Source organism: Seriola aureovittata, chromosome 10, assembly GCF_021018895.1.
Source record: "Seriola aureovittata isolate HTS-2021-v1 ecotype China chromosome 10, ASM2101889v1, whole genome shotgun sequence".
NCBI lineage: Eukaryota > Metazoa > Chordata > Actinopteri > Carangiformes > Carangidae > Seriola > Seriola aureovittata.
The window spans coordinates 379,595-397,326 of NC_079373.1; the positions used below are offsets into that span (position 1 = coordinate 379,595).

The following is a 17,732-nucleotide window of genomic DNA, read 5'->3' on the forward strand; positions in this document are numbered from 1 at the left end:
TTTTTACTTTGTAATAATGTGTGGCTACAATAAATCAATTATTCCCCCAATCTTCGTTTCAAATACTGAATCAGATAACCATCCTCTGCCACACCAAAAGTAGTTAACATAGATAGTGATAACAGGATAACTTTTTATCCAGGGCTGACTGGTCTCTGGTCAGTGTCATCCTGCTGAAGCTGGTGTTTTCAGTGATGTTGTTTGAACTCATGCCCTGGGATTACGTGACAGACTCAGGGGGCAGGTGGAAGCAGCATCAGCTGCTCGCCTTGTGTTAATGCTCCTCTCAGTAACTTTACTATCAACACACATGTTGCATTTTTAAATTAGTATCTAAGTGTGTATCAGCATCTGCTTAGTAATGATACAGCTGCACAAAGATTTCAGGCAGCACTGTACACACACACACACACACAGTACACAGACATACTAACACTATACACGCATATGTGCAGATTTACAGGAAAACAAGTTGCTACAATACAACACATGTTCCCCTAGCACCTGCCTGACCTGATTTCTTTGAGTAAACTAAACCTAAACACGTAATCACAGTGTATATGTCAGCCCTGTGTTTGGCTGGTGACCTGCCACTCTCCCAATGTCAGCTGGGATATACTCCAGCCACCTTACAGCCCTCATCAATAAGTGTGAAGCAAATGGATGGATAGTTCAGCTGCTGTATCCAATCACAGGCAGGAACTGGACTAATCTTAAATCATTGAGGAGTACACTCTACTAAGTGAGCTAATCTTCCACTTTATACCATTTAACCAAGCCAGCAGGACACTGTATACTTTACATGGGGCATCCTTTCACACAAGTATAAAGGAATTTACCTGGTATATCTTGTCACACATGAAGGTCTGGCCTCCCAGAATAAGCAGTGTGTGTCCTGCCTTACGAGGCCGAGCACAGGGACTTGTCACTACTCCATCATTCTGGAGGATTTTCTTCTTACACTGCATGGCCTCTTCTACTATTGACCTGTTGAGGAGAGGTACAACATAAATATGTTTATTCAATGTCCTCACTAAAGGGTTGGCCTCATTTTCTCTATCAACAGCCTCAGCTCATAATACAAATCTCCTTTTAAAAGGATCGGGATGTTCATCAAGAGGAGAGGAGAGGAGAGGAGAGGAGAGGAGAGGAGACAAGGAGAGGAGATGGGAGGTTTAGGTTTTTAAATGTTACTTTATTAACCCATTACCAGAAACCTGACATCATCACCTCAGGGCAAAAACCGACTAAACAAAATATGGTCAACTTGGCAGAACCAGATAAAAGTTCTCATTGGGTGTACAGTCTTTTTCTTTGAGAGTATTTTGGACCAAAAGAAAAAAACTTCCTTCAGACCCTGAACCCACCTTTTTAAAAGCTCAAACATAGCAGACAACCAAGGACATTTAACAAATAAATGTGCAAAGTAGCCCCATGTACAACCCTCCAGTGGAAGTCTGCTGTCCGCTTTTCAATGGGCGGCTTGTAGAAGGACCATCAGCTGCTCAGTCCACTTTGACTCCTTCATCCCTGACCTTTTCCCCACAGCTTGGAACTTTTCTAGGTGGGGGGTTGTGAAAGACAGCAGCTGACCTCCTCCCTCCTGTCACTCCCCCACAGCTGGGTTTACAGACAGAGAGGGGAATCTGTACTCACACCTTTGGCTCCACTGGTCACACAGAGCTCGGTTTTCTGGCTGACAGGCTGGCAGACTGCTTTTTGGGTTTTATGAAGTTGTTAAAGAATAAGCTTCCTCAAACAACCACATACCTGGAGTCTCATTAGTGTCACGTGCAATTTAAAAAATCTGCCATGCCTGCAGTACAGAAGTATAAAAAACTTTATGTCCAGAAAGATCTGCAGCCTCTGGTTGTAGGAGGAAAAGCTCCAGCTCTCCTCAGCAGCAGACAAGATGAGTCTAACCAGCTTGGGCCACAGATGTACAGCAGTCTGAAGTCTGAGTGAGGCAATTTCTGATTGGATGCTGATCAGTCCCTGCCCCCCTTCAGCGACAGGCAGGCTGCTGCACGAAGAAGCCCACGATGGCTCTCTGAGTGTCCTCTATCAGGCCTCCTGGTGGAGTCAGAGCAGTGAGTCTGTGCCACAGTGTCGAGACGACCAAGTTATTGGTGACCAGAACTCTTCCCCTATATTACAACTGGGGTAGCAACTGTTTTCATTTAGACAACCGAGCACATCCAACAAGAACACACCCAAAAATAGTCCCAGCACTTTCAACCCCTCCTTCCCCCACTCAAGTCTCCCAGGCAAACTGGGCACTGCCTGATCCCTCCACTGTCCCACCAGCAAAGCTTCATTCTTTACCCAGTTCACCTGAGCAGATGAAGCCTTTTCATATAGTGACAGGGAATCCTGCAAACCCTGAACATCCCCCATCTAGAGACAAAAACATAAATAAGCTGCTTCTAAGCTCGTCCACCCACAGTCACATATTATATGTTTGACTGACCGATTTACTGAAATCTGTCAGAAGTTTGTCAAGCAAGCAATAGAACCTTTGGAACTTCCTTCCAGAATAAAAGTTCACAATAGCTTGAAATAAAGGTTTGCTGCAAAAAAAAAATAAAAAAGAAAGGGAAAAAAGACAAAAGTTATTCTGCAAGTAACTGCTGCTGCTTAAAAAAAATCATATTATCAAAATAGTCTGGTGGGCCAGTTTTCGCACGAGGGCCACCAGTTGCAGACCACTACAGTAAACCAACCCAAGCCAGAAAACCATCATCATAACTTTCTGTTCTAGAAAAAGTCAGTGGAAAAACCATCAATCCCTGGCACCTGTCCTAATGCTATCTGGTTAACAGAAACGGTCAACTCCTCCAAAGTCAGGTCACAGTCCAGAGCAGCTTTCTCTCCCAGGTTTAGCTGAGGAAGACCATCCAGCAGCTCCCTGAAGCACTCCATGACGCACTCCTCCGCACCGAAGGGGTAAGTGTAGAAGTCTATCTCAAGGTTCCTCATGTCGCCCGGACTGGTGGTCACTCTGCCCCCTGACAGCCTAAGGCAGGTCATCTGTTCTCCCTGTGCCACCAATTTTTACAGATTGAAAAAGAAAGAGCTTGGAGCATCCCTTTAGGAAACAAGACCTGAGAAAGGCGCCCTTTGCTCTCTCCTGCAGGAAGGAACTCAGCTCCAACCTCTTCTCTTACAGCAGTTGACCCGCAGTGGGATCAAAGTCTCTTCTTTGTTCCTAATATTAGTCTCCAGCTCCTGGACTGCTGCCTTCATCCTAGCAGTGGAACAGAAAGCTTTTTTAAGTGTAGCCAAAAGTGCTAAAAGCTCTGGCACAGGAACCTCTGTCTACTGCAGGAGCTAGTTGTTAAAAAGCCAGTAAAACTCAGTCAAGCTTCACTATGAGAGTGCAGCTGTGAGCACACACCAGTTGTACTGGACGGTGTGATAAAACACACACTATTATTTTTTAAATGACCTTTTCAAGCAGAGAGCAGAGACAGAGCTATCTGCTTCTTTTCACTGTCACACAATCTACCTACATGTTGTGTTTTTAAATGTTCTAATCTTTACAAAGACAGAGAGACGAAGAAGAAAGAGTGTTGTATTTAATGCTTTCACACAGGCACTGCAGTCCTGAACTTACACATCACATACATCACCTGGAGGAGCTGAATGTGTGAACGCAAATGTCACAACCAATTGGACTGGACCTTAAATGGGCTTTACCCTGTTAGCCCTGTATGTCTGATTGAGCCCATGTGTGAATAGAGCAGGTCATTGTCCATATAATTCACAGTGAGTGGGCGACTTGATGACATTTCACCTGCACGCTCTACCCCAGCGCCGCCCCTCGCCTACATCAAATGGAACCTGACACAGACCACAGATCTCCTGTTGTATGCTCCATGTGTAAAATTATAAGGATTAAATGGTTATTGATTCATTAGGTTAGCTTACCTGCTCCTCTTGTCAGCCATAACCAACTCTTCACAGGCTACAGCCTCCAGCAGACATTCAGAGGGCAGCAGAGCCAGCCGGATGCCCCTCAGCAGTTCAGGTAGATGATGACGCCGACGCTCCAAATCGAATCGGACCCACCGCATCACAGAGTTAAACACAACCTGCCACAAGTTTACAATAAAGCATCAAATATTCACAAAGAAGCATCCAGGTGGTCTGCTCACACCACTTGATGTTTTAATAGATGGTACTAAAATGATTTGGAAAAAAAAACAAGTAACAATTAATGAATAATTAGAGATTATCCCATCTATCTGCATCTATTATGAATCCCATCTATCTGCAGGGGTCAGTCAGAAAGCATTAGCATTAGCCTTAGCACTTCATTAAATAAGAGAAGGAATTAAAAACAGCAGGAAAGAATATGGAAAAAGGGAATGAGAGGATTACTGACCTGTTCATCTTCTATCTCCAGCTCATCACTCAAAATCAGCTCCAGCAGTTTGTCTTTAGACAGACTGTAGAAATCCTCTGACTCTCTGACCTACAGGAGAGATAAACATGTGTTCAGTAAACCCAGAAAGTATCATTTGGTGAATATCTACAGTACATGTATACTTCAGAGATGACGATGAGGGAGCACCACCATTAAACTTGACTTTAGTCGTTTCTGTACTGAAACCTGTTCCCTGCTGTGGTTTTATTTTCCAACAGGATTCACATGATGATTCACAGGATAAAAAAAAATATATATATTAATCGCATCCAATAAAAACAAGAAAGTCAATTAGTGGTGTTTCTAATGACACAGCTCCTCAGCAGAGAAGAGCACAGACTGCTTATTCAGCTCATGCATTATGATGTCATCTCTAAAATGACACATTATTACAGATCAAATTAACTGAACACTGTTTCACTCAATTTCACTGACAGGGAAAGCACAGTGAGCCAAATCAATCCAATCACACAATTTAGAGAACAGGAAGCAAAGTTTAACCTCATCCACCCTCGGTGAAAGCTGAGACCTATCTGTGTCTGTGATTAGTTCAATGTCTGTAATAACAGTGGGACCGTCCAGTGCCTGTGGTTAGGTAACTGTCTGTAATAACAGTGGGACAGTCCAGTGTCTGTCGTTAGCTCACTGTCTGTAATAACTGGACGTTAGTTCACATGTCTGTAATAAGAGTAGTACAGTCCAGTGTCTGTGGTTAATTAACATGTCTGTCATAACAGTGGGACAGAGAGGACTGGACAATGTACAGGTTTTTAAACATCAGAGATTAGAGCTAGAAAGTCTAAAAGGACTTAAGAAGTGAGCGTTGATGAGCGTCATGGATGAGATGTTATGGTGACGTCAGTACCCGAGCTGCCATGCTTGTATTTTCATCATGGGAGCTGTAGCTTCTTTTGCGCTCACAAAGTAAAGTTAGCTGAATTTTTTATAAAGGTGTAATGTGTAAGATCGTGCTACTTGCTCTTCCTCCATAGGGGGCAACATTTCACCTCTTTGCCCCCGTCCAGTTAATCATATTGTTTTTTTCATGATGTTCCTTATAATTTATTATTTATATGTGCATTTATTGTTGATATGGTTAAGCTTGTTGATAGCACTGAAACAAATTATAAATACTTGTAATACAAACAGTATGTTCTTATTTCGTATAAAAATATGAAGACAAGAGGATCCTGCATGACACATTGCAGCATGAGGAAGGAATGATGACATCATCACAAAGGCAGAATCAGAAAACAAGGTTTATTGCCAGTTGGGTTTTCATTTACAAGATATTTGGCTTGGTGTTTGGTGTATACGATAAACATATTTATAGGAAATAACAATAAAAAGGTAAAATACTGCAACAGTCAAAAAGATAAATATACATTGACACATATATAACAAAATAAAACAACGAAAAAGATACTACACAAGAATACTCTAACTATGTACAAAAGTGTTTTAGAATGTGCAGAGATAATACTCCAAGATGTTACTGTGATGTGCTTGTTGATGGTTGATGATGCCAGATGCAGAAGAAAAGGCAGGTGCTGGTCCATCACTGGGGATGACTGGACTGGAATTCTGATCTTGATACAGACAAACATGTGATAGGACAATTAGTTTAGATCATACAAGTTCTTTATATTCAAACATGTTAGGTCTGTTGTGTGTGTATAATAAATAGTAAGGATAGATATGAATATGCTAAAATAATGCAGTATGAATATTGGCACGAATATGCTGAGATAGACACAATGGCCCTCATTTATCAAACGAACGTACGGCAGAAAACCGTGCGTACGACCGTTTCCACGCAAGCTTCGGCATTTATCAATTAGGACGTGAGCGGACGCTACGCTCAGATCTCACGTCAGGTCTGAGCTCGTGTACGCAAATCTGGATTTGCGGTGCAGCAGCAAAATCTGGCTAAGTCTGAAAATAATTATTAAACAAACCTCAGCTGTCATCAGCATAAACAGTCACATATTTAGAACAGATCAAAACGGATTCTTAAAACGAATAAAACAAGATTAAAAAAATGTGAATTTTAAAAAAGCCCAGGTTTTTTACTGATACCAATTTTTGTACAATAAAACAATATGATAGGCTAAATAGCCTAATATGACATCTAATTATTGCACATTAAAATTTGAAATAATAATAAATACAAGCAGAAATGTGTGTTTGCAAATTAACTCATGGCAAAATTGTGTAATTGTTTTTGTTTTTTTCCGATGGGTGTGACACAACTGGAACAACAATTAAAAGCATCTGGTGAGATAATCATTGTTGCACTGTGGTTGGTCAGATGTTTACTCACTCCCTTATTTAAACAGATGCTTTGACAGTTATCAAATCATAACGATGGCAGATTTACTCGTTTTGGAGGAACAATACGCGCGTGTCAGACGTGAGCGCGTTTTCAGAGACCGCAGGGATCTCCAGATTGATTGATTTCACTCATGTGCGTCTGAAGGCACCATCCATGAATGATTACACATTCATCAATCGCAAAAACTACCACTTTATAAATGTACAGGTGATTTGTGATGCCAAGCTATCACTTTTAAACGTGGTGGGCAGGTGACCGAGACACACACGATTCTTTTATTTTTCAAAACAGCTGTGTTGGCGCGCGGCTGCAGGAGGCGGCACTGCAGAGCCAAACTCATCTCCGTCACCCTCTTCCACACAGCGGTTTTATGAGCTCCTTTGATCCCACTCTTCAGACTGCCAAAAAGCACATCCTTATTTTGCGCCACCTCGGATGTCAGGATGTCGATCTCCATCTCTGAAAAGTTTCGTTTTTTGCCAGTAACTCTTCTCTCCATGTTTGACCTTAGTGGGCGAGGCCTCCGAACCAGGAATACTTAAGGGCGTAACATGTTAATGACGATCGAATTCAGCCGCTGCATTTATCAATACCCGATCATTCGTACGCTGGGATTGGTCAGATACGAATGTTTCATGAATCACACGTGTATCCTATCGTACGACCAATTCTGCACTCAGATCTGCGCCTGTTTTCACGCAAGATTGATAAATGAGGGCTAATGTGAACACTAGTAACAGTATGAATATTATGAAATGTAAATGCAAGGAAATGAAGAGTAAACAACTACAGTAGAGGTAGAATAAGAATTCAATGTACACACTATATAACCAATAAACAACAGAGATTAGTACAAATATGGATATACTGTATACTGTACTGCAATACATAACCCATATAGGCAGTGGTATATCTATGGTATAAATATTAATTATCAGCAATCAGCAGTATGAACATATATACACTGTTGGTCTGATATAATAACAGTGACAAGTGGTGCAGTGTGACAGCTGAGGGGAAGAAGAAAATCCTGAACCCGCTGGTCCTGGAACAAAGATACCAGTTCCAAACAGTGTCTTTGTCTAACTTGTTAAAGTGAATGATAGAATTTTACTCACCTAGACCCTCCTCACTGCGTGCCATTGGTGTTGGTAGAACAGGCAGGGGCAGTGTCTGTACTGACTCAGATCATGATAAAGACAGAGGTGTGCTGAAATCTCCTCAGAAATGTAAAGGCCCAGTGAACTTTCAATTATGCCTTATCTTGTAACAGTAATGTAAAGTGGTTACAGTATGATAAACCGAACAACATATATTCACTCTGTCTACAATCTCAATGTACAGTCATCAGTTATAAAGTAAGCCTTAAGTTACTGACGTAACTAGCTGAGCAACTGGCGGCAGGAACAGGCTTAATTCTACTAAACTTCTAAAACGTCGACAACATCAACATCATACATTTATGCCACTTGAAATGATGTCAGTACGGTTTGTCATCAGTTGCACTAATGATATTTTCTGCTAAAAACCAACTTTAGATGTTACTCACCAGTCTAAAAGAAAAGTTGTGAGCTTGGCATCAAACCGCATCTCTTTACTCGCCCATAGCTGTCTCCAGTGGTGGATTCATCCGTGTTTTACTTCTCTGCTCTTTTCTTTGCCATTGAACGTGTTTCTTGTCGGAAACGGGAGGTAAAGATTGTTTTCCAGGAGCTTCAGCGATCTCTGTGTTTCTGTGATGCTAGTCGAGAGCTGTAGCGTATCTTCAAGCTCTGGAGGAAGCTGTTCGTCATCCTCTTATGTAGGAATGAGGGCAGACTAGACACTACACTGACTCAAAAAGCATCTAGTGTCACGTGGTATTACTACATGGGAGAGGTCTGTATGTTTGTATTTTTTTTTGTTATTTGGATTGCTATTTTTTGTTATTATTTATTATCAATTGCCAGAGGTTTTTGGAGCTGGACAGCTGCTGGCAGCACAATTGAGATTTATTAGTCGTAGCATCATAACTCTTTATTGTTCTGAATGAGGGTGATTTTAGATGTTGTTAACTGTTTATAGCCTATAGGCCGCCTATTTAAGAAATCAAGATCTAGTTTCGTCTTCGTCTTTGTCGTCTCCCGCTTATCCAGATCCCGGTCGCGGGGGCAGCAGCCTCAGCAAAGAGGTCCAGACGGCCCTCTCCCGAGCCACTTCCACCAGCTCCTCCGGGAGAATCCCGAGGCGTTCCAAGGCCAGCCGAGAGATATAATCCCTCCAGCGTGTCCTTGGTCAGCCCCGAGGCCTCCTCTCGGTGGGACATGCCCGAAACACCTCCCCAGGGAGGCGTCCAGGAGGCATCCTCACCAGGTGCCCGAACCACCTCAACTGGCTCCTCTCGACATAGAGGAGCAGCGGCTCTCCCGGATGACCGAGCTCCTCACCCTATCTCTAAGGCTGAGCCCGGCCATCCTGCGGAGGAAACTCATTTCGGCCGCTTGTATTCACGATCTCGTTCTTTCAGTCATTACCCAAAGTTCATGACCATAGGTGAGGATTGGAACGTAGATCGACCGGTAAATCGAGAGCTTTGCCTTCCGGCTTAGCTCTCTCTTCCCCACAACGGACCGATTCAGTGCCCGCATCACTGCTGACGCCGCCCCAATCCACCTGTCGATCTCCCGTTCCATACTACCCTCACTCGTGAACAAGATCACGAGATACTTAAACTCCTCCACCTGAGGCAGAGCTTCTCCCCCGACCCGGAGCAGGCAATCCACCCGTTTCCGGCTGAGAACCATGGCCTCAGACTTGGAGGGGCTGATCTTCATCCCAGCAGCTTCACACTCAGCTGCGAACCGCCCAAGCGAGAGATGAAGGTTGGTGCTAAGAGGACCACATCATCCGCAAAAAGCAGAGACGAGATCCTCCCACCACCGAACCCAAACCCTTCCACCACCCGGCTGCGCCTAGAAATTCTGTCCATAAAAGTTATGAACAGAACCGGTGACAAAGGGCAGCCCTGACGGAGTCCGACCCTCACCAGGAACAGGTCCGACTTACTGCCGGCTATGCGAAACAGACTCACACTCCTTTGGTACGGGGACTTAATGGCCGCTAACAAAGGGCCATCCACCCCATACTCCCGGAGCGCCCCCCAGAGGGAGCCCCTGGGAACACGGTCGTAAACTTTCTCCAAATCCACAAAACACATTTGGACTGGATTGGCAAACTCCCATGCTCCCTCCAGCACCCTAGTGAGGGTGAAGAGCTGGTCTACAGTTCCACACCCAGGATGAAAACCACATTGCTCCTCCTCGATCTGAGGTTCAACTATCGACCGGACTCTCTTTTCCAGTACTCTGGCATAGACCTTACCAGGGAAGCTGAGGAGTGTAATTCCCCGGTAATTGGAACAAACCCTCTGGTCACCCTTCTTAAAGATGGGGACCATCAACCTGGTTTGCCACTCCAGAGGTTAGGGTTAAGGTTAGGGTTAGCTATGTGTTGAGGTGAGACCGACTATATCTAGCCGATATCACTCAACCTCTTCCACAAGCACTCGCTCTTTCCCCGCCAGAGGTGATGTTCCATGTTCCAAAAACCAGTGTTCGTAACCGAGGATCGGACCGCCAAGGCCCCCGCCTTGGTCTGCTGCCCAATCCACACTGCACCAGATCCCACTGACTCTTCCTGCAGGTGGTGAGCCCACTGGGAGACGAACCCATGTAGCCGGTTCGGGCTGGGCCCGGCCGGGCCCCATGGGCCAAGGTCCGGCAACCAGGCGCTCGCCCATGGGCCCCAACCCCAGGCCTGGCTCCAAGGCGGGGCCCCGGTGTCCCTCCGGGCTGGGTTCTTGGGTTCTTGTTATTTCTTTTCATTGGGATCTTCTGAACCGTTCTTCGTCTATTTTCGATCTAGTTTGTACTCACAAAATAAAGTTTGCGGAGTGACTGCATCTGGAGTGGACATGCTGACAGATGTGACAGCTGACAGTGACTTTCCTCATCACTAAACCATTAGACACCCCCTTGCTCAGGTCTTGACAAAGCCTTTGAACATCGTATATTCTTCTTATATTTCCTCTGTCCATTTTTTCCTCCTGTCTTTTAAGTTTTTGCTGGTAGGCTTAATCTGGTGCGTGGCCACTTCTCTCTCTCTCGCTTTATCTCTCTCTTTCTCTCTCTCTCTCTCCAGATCTGAATAAGGAAATGAATGCCTAATGTTAAATGAAAAAGATAAACAGTGAGAAAAAATAGACATGCAAAAAATATGAAATAGAAACATTGTTATAATTCCTAAGGCCACAGCTGGCAACAGCGGTCTGTATGACTGCTTTGGCGATCAGAGGAAGAAATGCTCATAAATCTTGTGTTTTTTATTTCAATACTTCTAGGCTTCAGAAAACATCAAAAACATATATTTAAGAAAAGGACTGAGAGACCTGTAGTTTTTTTGATTTAAACAAAGTTATTTACATAATGAAAACTGTCAGACCATCTTGGCGGATCATATATACCTACCTACCTTTTCGTTAGAAGTTAAGTTAGAATGATTTTTTGTTGTGTTTTTTTAGATTTGCCGTTGTGTCTTGTGATTCAGCGTTGTGTTTTGTCATTTTTTGTTGTGTTTTGCCATTGTGTTTTGTGATTTGTTGCTTTGTAATTTGCCATTGTGTTTTGTGATTTGCCTTTGTGTCTTGTGATTCGAGGTTGTGTTTTGTGATTTGTTGTTGTATTTTGGTATTTACCGTTGTGTTTTGTGATTTGCCATTATGTTTTGGTATTTACCGTTGTGTTTTGTGATTTGTTGCTTTGTGATTTGCCATTGTGTTTTGTGATTTGTTTTTGTGTTTTGTGATTTGTTGTTGTGTTTTGTGATTTGTTGTTGTGTTTTCCTATTTGTCGTTGTGATTCGCACTTCACAGCCACTGTATGTTGGGGCTAGCTGGTTAGCATGCTAATTTCAGTAGATATCTCTGAAATACAATAGATGGAGGTCTTGGTCGTGACATCATCACTGTGGCTCCTTCAAACACTGTTGATAGTGTTTGTTCATTTTTTGAACATATTAAAGTGAAATTCTGGCCAGATCTTACACATTGCACCATTAAAACCACAGAGGTTTAATTTTCCTCTATCAAATATTGCAGTGGAGCTCTGTGTCATCTACTTCTATGTGGCTGATGCCCCCACCATGTCACAGCTACAGGAACTTAGTAATTAGGCAGGTATACACTGATGGACACCACAAATTCAGGGTATCTTTACCGTCTCATAGTGCAACAGACACATCCTCCATGACAGCTCGTACAGCCTTTTACACTGATGGGCATCTGATAGCAGCATCATCCCCAGGCAGTTGGAGGAGTGCAGATTTTTCTCTAAAAACTCTGCAGCTGCGTCCCGAATGTCATGAAACTGCAACATGTCGCCTGCCTCCAACAGCGACTCAGCGTTCTCCTCATTTATGATGACTCGAGAAGAATAGGCAAAGTCCAGCAAAAGCTCCAGGACCTAGAGGAGGAGAGAAATAAGAGCAGTAAATTATATCATGTATGACTGTGTGACAGAGAGTCTAATCCTCGAATGTCTGATCTCATCACCTGGCCAAGTTACTCCATACATTGTTAAACAAGAGAAAATATGAGTGGGGTATCGAGTCAATCTGCTTTGTTTTGCTGCTTTCCAGGGCTCGACTGGTGTATCACCATGGTGAATATCATCAGCTGATTGTAGGTTATCACAGGGTGAGTATCAAAGTAAATGAAGAACATGAATACATGATACAGGTGTACTGTATGATACAATTGAGCAGGCAGCATACGATCCTGTTCTGTGAAATGTATCAAAATGTTTAGCAGGCTCAGTGACTGAAGATACTCTAGAGGCTTGTGGTGGAACAACACACTTTATCTTGGTTATTCTTTTGCCACCCATCTTAGAACAGAAATACTTTTTTAATTCGAGGTCAATTCAGTATCAACATTACATACAAGATGGTTCCACCTCAGGAACCTTTTCAGGGGACCAAGAACTCTTTGAAAACTTAGGGAATCTAATCTGTGTTTAAACCAGAGGAACCTGGGACTTAGTTTGCTGTACGGTAGTTCCAGGTGTAAAAACAGTCTGTGGTATGATGGCCGAACATACCCTTTTCACATCCGACTGAGGACCTGTGTCACATGTCATTCCCCATCTTTATCTCCCCCTCACTTCATGTCATCTTTACTTTCAACTGTCTAATAAAGCCATAAAAATCCAACAGCATTGGGCCCTTTTGTTACTAGTGGGCGAATGACTGTCGACACAGAGTGTGGGTGCACTGACACAAACAGACTTTGTAGATTCTAGCAGCTGCTGGGGGAAGTGGACACACAAAGTGCCTCCTGATTTACCATCGCAGCTCTTTGTCAGAGGCTTTAATGTCAAGGGGGGAGGGTACAGTATCAGTGAGTGTTGTGCTGGTTTGTGTTCAGTAGCAGCAGCAGTACCTCAGGATGTATACTGTCTCTGAAGTTCACATCACTGTCAAGACTTTCTCGTAGCCCACCACTGAACATGGCCTCAAAATAACGGCTGCATGCTGCCAAGACCGCCCTGCAACAAAAAACACAGAGGATGTTAAAGTGTCTCTAGTGAAGTTAGTTGTTGTTACTCTGGTGTGGTGGTTTGATGTATGCTTCTATTAAATGTTCCCAGTGAAATGAATAAGCGTTGATGGCATTTACCTGTGGCATGGGAAGGAGCGATCCCCTGCCCACAGAGTGACATCAGTGAACATGCACTGTTTTCTCATGGTGTTCAGGTGAGTCAGGACACTGTCAGGATGTGAAGGCTTGTGGAACAGTGAGATGTTCATGGAGCCTGTGCTGGTGCGGGATTTACGATTCTCATGAACAGTCACTGACATGGCGGCTTCGTCAGGCACCTCCAGGGGGTCAGCTGCAATAATCTGTCCTACTGTTCAATGAGAGGGACAGGAGAAGGAAAATAAACCACACTTCCACTATAATGTATACATGCATTTATGTATCACTTAGACAAGGTCACAAAAACACCAGATTCACTTTCGGGTTTATTATTCTTCCGCCAAATTTTGGCGCGTAACTCGTCCCGCAGCTTTGAGAAAACCCCGGTAATATATACATCAAAACGTGCGTCTTGATCCCGAAAGAGGTGCTATGACTTTTGAAGTATATATTTTTTTGGGCTTTTATGCCTTTAATGGACAGCACAGTGGAGAGTGACAGGAAACAGGGAGGCAGAGAGAGGGGGAATGACATGCAGCGAAAGGCCGTCCGATGCGGGATTCGAACCGGGGCAGCGAGGACTGTAGCCTCTACACATGGGGCGCCTGCTTAAACCACTACGCTACACGACGCCCCAGGTGCTATGACTTTTGGTGTTAAAATTCCAATTTTCCCCAAAGTTATTCCCAAAATACTGGGAATAAATAATGCATTAGGAATGCATTGGAATTTTCTTTAGAAACCCACAAAATTTCACCTTTTTTCTGAGTCACCCAGCTCTCTCATACCTGCACGTAGAAATGTGATTCAAACTATAAAACGGAGGAAAACTTCTGCTCTCTCAAAAAGACAGGAACTGTTTTTACATAACTATGAGGGAGCTGGCAAGCATCCCCCCTCACTAAGGTGAAAAAACAATACACATTGGCTAAAATAGGAAGTTTATTTTTTGTTGTGCTTTTATTTTGGGAACCCCTACTAACCACTCTCTCTTTGAGGTCTACTTCCGGGGGCGTGTTTTCATGGAGTGCACACATGGGAATGCTGCCAGACTCAGCAGGTGTCAATTACCTCATCAGGCTGTACCAAGTGGGCAGGAAGGAGAGAGGGGAGTGGGTAGAGAGGTTTTACTTAAGTTTGGCTTTTGTTGGGTATTTCTTTAGTTTATTATGTATTCTATTTTGATCTGTTATTGGCCTAACAGATTAGTATATGTAAATATCAGTGTGGTTAAATTGTAAAAAGGTATTTGAGATGTGTGGTGCTAGTGTCTAGGGTCCCTGCACTATGTGATGTTTGGTAGAGGCTAGGGGTACTTATACCAGGTGGGAAAGCAGGGTAGTGTGTCAGAGAACAGGGGTCAGGTTGGACGCCGCCGCCGCCATCCAATGTAACCTGCTACACCAGTCAGACTGCTTTGGTTGTCCAGCCATTCTGCGACCTATATGTTAGACTGTGTTTGTGTCATTTGCCTCAGCTCACCAGTAAACTAAGAGCTCTGCAACCAACTTTTGTGTGACTGATTCTGTCCTCTCTCATGCTTGCACGCCAATCCTGCTGGCCTTCATCCTGATTGTAAGGGTTCACCATCATCCAAACCTTACAATAACATGTAAACTTTTCAAACTGTGAGCACTCAAAGGAGGAGTGCAAATCACTTTTTCTTCAAAGTTAGAGTGAAAGCGTCAGTTGGCTAGAGTGCGTGAAGCAGTAAAAAATAACCTTTATTTTCATTTTTAACTCGAGCTCACGGCCAAACCGTAAAAAGGAGACAAATAATTATTTCTGAAAATGTAGACATAGTTGTTGGGATTCATAAAATGTAACTTTGACAGGCAGGGTCTGCACAAAATTTAAACGGGGGTGCCGAGTCCGGCAGCAATACCTGTCTCACTCTCATTGACACCTAATGTAATCGTCTTTTTTTTTCAAAAGAATCTCACTCTGTCTTCGCACTGAGCTTCCTCACTCAGCCCAACTGAAACATAGAAGAGAAGCAATCCTATGCCCAAGCATATTCTGAGAAGACAATAACTGATCTGAAACCAGAAGTTTGTGCCTACTCAACAGCTTTGACAAAGCACACGTCCCAACGCTGCTCCTAGCCCTCCTCATCCTCACCAAACCACCGACTTACCGCCGGGGTGTGGAGTGGGCTGCTATCTGCTATTTTTTTCCCCCCATAGGTCCCCCCATCTTTCCCCCCTCTTCTCTTCCCACTGTTTTTCATTGTAATTTTAAGGAATATCTGAATAAAATAGAGACTGTAGAAACTTCTGGCTTCAGTGTCTGGCACGGTCTTTTCGGTTTATGAAAAGAAGTAACGGTTTTCTCATAATTTGCAGTTGTTTGAAGCCATGTAGAAGCCAAATTCTGGGCAGATTTTCACATTGCCATGGCAACGGCAGCTCCTGACCTGTGTGCGTGCGCCTAGCAACCAGATAACCAACTCTCCAAGCCCTGCTAGCTTTACATTAGCCGCATGTTAGGTCTTAAATTACATTTAGTTAGGTCTTAAATATGTAAGTCCATTTACTGCTTCCTTCGTTGCTTTGTTTTGTTTTGTTAAAAGAGTGAATGAAGTTGTGACGGTCTCCGCTGAGACAGAGGAGAGGAGAAGCTACTAGCCCTCTCTCGCTGTCACTTCTAGTCGCGTTGCTCTCCTCCCCAGTAATGTTAAATTTAGCACAGAAAAAAACATAATAGTGGTAATTTAAATAGCGGTTCATGGGATTTATTAACCCTCAGGGGTCCCTCTGTTCTTTTTTGGACATTTTCTTCACTTTTCTTTTTTGATTTGCTGATCATTTTGGCTGTGTTACAGCTGAAGGTATGGATTTCTGCAAGAAAGTGTCTTTTTTGACATATTTTTAAAATCTAATGTCAGTTACTGTTACAGGTCTATTATACACTGGTAACACATTTTGTACCCTCTGGGGTTCCTCGCGTCCAAAAAAAGACACACAAAGAAAATGCTATAAAATCATCATATATCAATATTTTTTTCTGCTTTTTTTTGCATAAATCTCTTAAACCACTTCAGTTCTGCTCAAACCTACCAAATGTTTATTAGTTTTCAGGATTTTAACCCTTTAAGTGCCAGTTTGAAGACATGTTGCCTCTTGTTTTATTAAAAAAAACAACACAGAATATGAGATATTTCCCACATAATACATGATGGAGGGATGTGACATTGTTTTATAAAAGAGTCTTTTATATCAAGACATTTCTCAAAACCAGAATATGATCAGGGTGACTTTTGAACACTGGAAATAAACAATGTACTCATCCCGGCAGTAGCCCCCGTGGCACTCAAAATTTCCCTGGAATTTTCTAGTTATACATAAGATCAAATCCCCTACAATTGGCAATAATACAATTATTGTAAAAATGCATTTAATGTTTGCCACACTAATAATCATCATAATAATAATAATAATAACAATCATAATAACATAATCTGAATGTCTTAATTAATTAATTAATTAATTGACTCAGGGATCTTTCCTCATTATTAAGAGATAGCAAGTCATAATTATGAGATAAGGTCTCCAATTTTGTTTCCCTGTGGTGAATGCAATGTGCTTCCATAAACGTCCTATTTACACTAGATATTATATGTCCAACATGTCATAAACTATCACACAACGCACACAGTATGTACTATATATTATGTTTGAATGTAAGCGAACGGCTTACACACTTCGGCTCTAATTAAAGGACAAGTATTAAAATTAAAACATAACTCACATACTCGTACTGAGAATTATTATCAGTGACTGTACCTGTTCTGTCCATATCGGTTATAAGTTGATTTCTTATGTATGTGAAGAAATGGAGTGAAATGACTTTTGTAGTTTATCTGAAGCCACTTTGAGGCTACAACACTGAGTGGTAAATGGCTAAAGTCATTCTCTTTGGGTCACAGTGAGGAAACACCCTGACCTGAAGCGTGTAGACAACAAAAGGAAACCTCCTTCATCTGACTAACTCATACAGAGTAATACAGCCCACCACTGCTTAAATACCAACAATTAAAACCAGTCTGTGTTGTTTATCACAATCCATAATGCCAAAGTAGCTAATGTCCAATTACAGGTTTTCTCTCCTCAGACAGTTCATTACAGCAATATGCACATCGTATTCATCAGAGAAGTTAGTGATTGGTTGAACTGAGTGACTGTTATAGGTCTATTCATGTGTGTTTAACAGCTGAAGGGCTCAGGCCCAATAAC

The 17,732-nt window shown here is 42.8% G+C and overlaps 1 protein-coding gene across 1 annotated transcript in view; it reads right to left on the reverse strand.

Moving 5' to 3' along the window:
* The window catches only part of LOC130176496 (kelch-like protein 25), a 43,401-nt gene that overhangs the window by 6,006 nt on the left and 19,663 nt on the right, over positions 1 to 17,732 (reverse strand). The window contains exons 2-7 of the mRNA XM_056387626.1: positions 13,477 to 13,708; positions 13,240 to 13,345; positions 12,017 to 12,262; positions 4,388 to 4,477; positions 3,931 to 4,094; positions 840 to 987 (exon numbers count right to left, since the gene is read on the reverse strand). Coding sequence (XP_056243601.1) covers positions 840 to 987; positions 3,931 to 4,094; positions 4,388 to 4,477; positions 12,017 to 12,262; positions 13,240 to 13,345; positions 13,477 to 13,658 — 936 coding nt within the window. The 5' untranslated portion in view covers positions 13,659 to 13,708. The remainder of the gene's footprint in view (positions 1 to 839; positions 988 to 3,930; positions 4,095 to 4,387; positions 4,478 to 12,016; positions 12,263 to 13,239; positions 13,346 to 13,476; positions 13,709 to 17,732) is intronic.